This window comes from Ruditapes philippinarum, unplaced genomic scaffold, assembly GCF_026571515.1.
Source record: "Ruditapes philippinarum isolate M1 unplaced genomic scaffold, ASM2657151v2 ctg10658_1_1_1_1, whole genome shotgun sequence".
Lineage (NCBI taxonomy): Eukaryota > Metazoa > Mollusca > Bivalvia > Venerida > Veneridae > Ruditapes > Ruditapes philippinarum.
In genome coordinates, this window is record NW_026865000.1 from 44,871 (window position 1) to 50,725 (window position 5,855).

Consider the following 5,855-nt stretch of genomic DNA (forward strand, 5'->3'; position numbering starts at 1 on the left):
TTCTATATAGTATATAATGAAAAAATCAACAAAGTGCCATAATTCTGTTAAATTTGGTTGCAGCAAAAATTCCTTCCTTTACTACCATCTACACATTAAGGTTGTTCATCCCTGGAAGTTTAAGCAAAATCTGCCATCCGGTTTAAGAGGAGTTGCGTTCACAAAATTTCTACATAGTATATAGTGAAAAAATCAACAAAGGGCCATAATTCTGTTAAATTTGGTCGCAGCAAAAATTCCTTCCTTTACTACCATCTACACCTTAAGGTTGTTCATCCCTGTAAGTTTAAGCAAAATCTGCCATCCGGTTTAAGAGGAGTTGCATTCACAAAATTTCTACATAGTATATAGTGAAAAAATCAACAAAGGGCCATAATTCTGTTAAATTTGGTCGCAGCAAAAATTCCTTCCTTTACTACCATCTACACCTTAAGGTTGTTCATCCCTGTAAGTTTAAGCAAAATCTGCCATCCGGTTTAAGAGGAGTTGCGTTCACAAAATTTCTACATAGTATCTAGTGAAAAAATCAACAAAGGGCCATAATTCTGTTAAATTTGGTCGCAGCGAAAATTCCTTCCTTTACTACCATCTACACATTAAGGTTGTTCATCCCTGTAAGTTTAAGCAAAATCTGCCATCCGGTTTAAGAGGAGTTGCGTTCACAAGATTTCGGGACGTACGGACGGACTGACGGACTGACGGACGGACGGACTGACGGACGGACGGACGGACAAGTGCAACGCTATATGCTCCCACATTGTGGGGGCATAAAAAGTAAGCTCATATTACTCATATTTGTTGACAATTGGAAAACACCTTGTAAATGACGTTGCGATTGCGTAAAACATTGTCCATGTCCAAAGCTTCAGCAGCTAATAAATAATAAAGCAAACAAGTGACGACAAAAGTTATTCGCTTCTGCAATATAAAGATGTTTATCAAAACAATATGTTCTGTTTATATACGATAGACATTGCATGTCCATATACGAAGCAACTTTTACCAACGTAACTATATGACTTAAATTAGCTCTTGATGTAAACAGTGCATTCATAAAAGCGCGCTTACTTTACAATGGACGATTTTATCAAATTAATCGATAGATAAGATACTTGTTTCATGCTAAACAATGGTGAGTTCATGATGTTTATTAATGATCATTTCAATGAATAATTAAATCGTTTCAGACATATCGATATCAAGGTTGTATCGCAACAGTACGATAGGACAAAATCTGATAACAAATAGTAACGCATTACTTACAAACGTATGCCTTTAAATATCCCAATGTTACTTTATATATATATATATAGTTTTTCTTCTTTAACTAATTCTAAAACAATTAGGAAAACAAATGCATTCTTCCTAATTATTCTTCAAACTTTAAGGGTTTCGTTAATTAATTAATTCATTCATTCATTCAATCATGCTTACATATGGAACATTATATCTTCTGTTTTATACGTATAAATGTTGCAAAAAGAAAAGTAGCGATGTTCATAATAAAACCTTTACTTGACAAAATACATCCAGTGTAGACACAAAATTGTATGTGCGTGCATACTGGAAATTAATAAGTCATCACGTACAAATGAAACACGCGATACTGAGCATAACAGCTAACGAAGTATTGTGGGAGTTTGTAATTATAAAAGGAATGTTCATAATATCTTATGAAAAATAGAAACATAGAAAGTATTTTTTCCGTATTCTTTTCTTGAAATTGTAAAAAATAACAAAACGTTATACTAAAATTTGATGAGAAAAAAAATAGAGAACAATGTAAAAAAACTCCACAGACGAGTGCAGATGTATCTTTAATTTTATCAATGTTCATATATTATGCAGTTTCTAGAGTATTTTATCTTGTTTTTAAAGTAGAAATTAACTAAAGAAAAAGTAATGTGTGGATAACCATCTTGTAGTAGATTTTTTCAAGTGTCCTTTTTTACATCACTGAACTAGAAATACTTTCGAGATTAATGTTCCATTTGATGTAAGTATTGACCACTTATGTGAAAACTTTCAGTTCATTTGCTCTAAATCTCCTATTTTCCAGAATAATTATTTTTATAGTGAAAAAATATAATGATAAAAGATTGAAAAGCGTTACAACAAAGAAATACACAAAGTACGATTTATATCTGAGTATATTTCTTAATTATCTTTTGCATATCTTATTTGTTTAAGTACCGCATCTTACGTAACTAGTTAACCTCTTAATTAACTAGTTAGGTATCAGGTTAACTAGTTACGTAACTAGTTAACCTCTTAATTAACTAGTTAGTTATCAGGTTAACTAGTTACGTAACTAGTTAACCTCTTAATTAACTAGTTAGGTATCAGGTTAACTAGTTACGTAACTAGTTAACCTCTTAATTAACTAGTTAGGTATCAGGTTAACTAGTTACGTAACTAGTTAACCTCTTAATTAACTAGTTAGGTATCAGGTTATCTGGTGGCAGAAAGATGCCACCATACATCTGCTCTATGTACGAATCGTTTTATCAGCATATGATACCATACAATACTTATAAATGTGACAGAATAGATAAACAAGAGACAAAATGTCAATTTTGATTTGAAAATTATTTTAGTACATTGGTTACTGTAATTTAAAAGTCTTTGAATTCCAGCCAAAGGTAGATACTGTGAGAACAATGAATATAAAAATTGTGCAATCAGTTTTGTTGTGTCAGCCTACGACTGATAAAGAAATGTGAAATATCTTAAACGACTGACAATGTATAATCATAAACACTACATTTTTATTTGAATATATGTTAATGTATTGCAACGCTTACATGAAGTACGGTGCAACGTTTTACTTCTTTTTATAAAAATAAATCATCATTTAAATATGTGGGACTTTTTTCTTGCGAGTACCACGATGAACTACATCTTCGGTAATATAAGTTGCTTTAATCTTTGATATATAATTTAATTCTTAATGAAATGCCGCGATTTATTTGAATTGTAACGTTAACTACACTGCAAGCCTTCACAGCATTTACTAAATCGCAACATTATCACTGTAAAGGTCACAATTACGGCGCTTTTAAATATTCGTAATGAAAAACTCAGCAATTTTTATTGTGCCTTTGACACTGGATAATCAAATCGATCATTCTGTGATTCCAAGTATTGTGGGAAGCTGCCCCAATACGTTTACACATATATCTCGGAAATGTTGAAAGAATTTAAAGTTATTACCAATTAATTAGTTAATTATTTATGACAATACGGTACTTTGGGGATATTATATTTCTGCCCACGGGTATATAGGCTCAAATTGGAAAGTTTTATATATTTGAGGCCTTGACTCGGGTAAAGGTAATTGGGATGATTGGATTTTATATCATCTTACGCATAAGGTTCTCCTTGCCATACAAATAATATACGTCGTACATTAACATGTGTCTTTATTTGTTGTATTATTTATTCGCGTTTATGAAAAAAAACATATAAGATGTGATCCGTACGTAAAATATATATGAAAAATGGCTATTTTAACTGGCAATTTTAAAATTACAACAAAAGACTAGAATAAAAGTGTTTTTTATCAAGATCTATATTGTAATGTTACTCTATTTTAAACGTTAGGTGTAGATAGATTTGCTTGTCTGTCCTATTTTGTCACTTCAATATTATCTTTCATGATATATACTTACTATAAAGATGTTTTTTTTTATATTTATAAAAATATACATGTTTAATATGCACTAAATATTAAGAACTAAGACTTGCACAAAATCAAGTGTTTTAATTGCCATTTTGTCGTTTGTTCTTTTATCCGTCCGTCCGTCCGTTCATTCATTCATTCAATTATTCATTTATTCATTCACTCATTCATTCATTCATTCATTCATTCATTTATTTATTTATTCATTCATTCATTCAATATATACAGTCATTTGTTATCAATTTAGTAACTATTTTCATTTATTTTTTTATTTATTTATTTATTATCGTTTATTTAATTTGCTGTATACATTTATCATGCTTAACTTAAGAATCATAAAGCTTAATTCATAGAAATTAAACCAGCTTATCTAAAATTTCTATTTTCCGAGTAGCATACAATTTAATATAAATATTTATGGCTGCTAAACTATTACCTTTAAACATAAAACAATAACGCAATGCATTCATGAAGTTTATTAAATACACATGTAAAACAAATCAGCGTAGCAAATTCTAATCGAGAGCTTTGTTTCGCCTCAAGTTGTGACATCAAATGCAATAATGTCTCTCCTCTGTGATATAAATTAAATTGACATTATACATTTTTACAGTCATCACCTTTCGGCAAATTAACAGTAATTGATTCGCCTTATGGGGGCCTCTCCACAATATAAAGTTTCCAATGGTCAATAGATTGGCTTTAAATAGAAGACCTATATCAAGATATGGAGTTGAAAATTGCATTAGGTGCTATGATTTGGCTTAAGGATATGTACTTCCACTTGGTAAATAACTATATACTTATCATATTGTGATTTCGTTGTATTCCTGTTTGTGTCTCTGTAATATAATTATATAAATTCGGATCATAGTTTAATTATTTAACTACTTGAAGGTAAAAAGCAATGTTTTGACTTTCAACTTGCGTAAGTTTTGATAGTTAAATGTTTTGAAAATGAGGTTTTTTTTTACCTTTAACACAATAAAATATAAATTGGAATTTATTGTCTTTTGTCAAAAAAAACTCATTACAACTTACTTTTATCAAGATATTTGTTGTTTTAAACTCGTTTTGGATTTTTTTAAAAAAAACTTAAATTTGTTACAAAAAAATATTGTAAAGACTAACTATACAAATCAACTATACATATATTTAAAATGATTGTTTTTGCATATTTTTTTAACTTGTTTTGAAATTGAAATTTAATTTTGTTACAAAGATTATTTTCTATAATTTTTACTTTTACAAAGCCATCATTCGTCGAATTTCTGTTATATATTTGCATAGTTTCTTCCCGATGTGTAATTGTTTTTAATTGTTTGATTCATACATACCTATTTTAACGAAACATTATTTTTCCAATTTTATAAGAACTATTTCTCTACATTATATTTTTCTATTATTATTGCGTTCTAGAAGATTAGTTAGATAGTTAAGCCAAAGGTTGAATTTTTAAACTACATTTAGAAAAGAATAGAATTTCTAAATAAATGATAAATGAATATTTCCCTTACAATCTGGCGCAATTTTTTTTCCAGGGAAGTGTTACACTGTATGGAATGCTGGTTGTATGGAATATGTCCCAGATGACTGTAGCTCAACTCCGACCTTCTTCTATTTATCAGACAAGGTCCAGCTTGGATTGGCCACCGGTACAGAACGAAGATAATTTCTTTATACCAATTTCCGAACGCTTCACCTCCGTTAAACACGCTCAAGATAGTGGATTATTACAAAGTTTAAAGAGGGTCCGAGAAAGAATGATAGCCGAAAAGAGTGAAATACTTCCTTGGTCATGTAACTGTAAATATGGTTGGAGAGATTTAGGGAGCGGGTACAATCCGAGGTTTGTTAGAGAAGGTTCATGTCGAAGTAAAACGTGTTGGTTTGGTCATTTTGCTTGTAGAACAATATAAAATAAATGTTTTTAAAGCGAACAATTTTCTTAAAGGAAAACCTTTGGGCTTTTCTTCACAGGTGATGATGATTAGTTTTTGTTCCAATTAATTAACGTGAACTCAAAAGTATTTTGGTCCAATAATGTGGATAAAATTTAGAAGCTAAATTAAATGCGGCAGTGATCAAGATCACTCACTTTGACCTCGAGTTTATATAATACTGAAATCTATTAACAAATAATTCAAGAATTATAATAAATGTATTTTATTCC

General features: G+C 30.0%; 1 protein-coding gene across 1 annotated transcript; it reads left to right on the forward strand.

Annotated features, from left to right (window-relative positions):
• Positions 1-4,361: 4,361 nt before the first annotated feature.
• LOC132727518 (uncharacterized) lies at positions 4,362-5,601 on the forward strand. Its single transcript, XM_060713055.1, has 2 exons — positions 4,362-4,469; positions 5,224-5,601. The coding sequence occupies exons 1-2, from the start codon at positions 4,410-4,412 to the stop codon at positions 5,599-5,601; spliced, it is 438 nt and encodes a 145-aa protein (XP_060569038.1). The 5' UTR covers positions 4,362-4,409.
• Positions 5,602-5,855: the final 254 nt, after the last annotated feature.

Bases quoted from the DNA above. Each gene is read 5' to 3' on its own strand.
- LOC132727518 (XM_060713055.1), top strand. From the start codon at position 4,410: ATGGAGTTGAAAATTGCATTAGGTGCTATGATTTGGCTTAAGGATATG. The intron at 4,470-5,223 runs GTAAATAACTAT...TTTTTTTTCCAG, and splicing joins AGGATATGTACTTCCACTTG to GGAAGTGTTACACTGTATGG.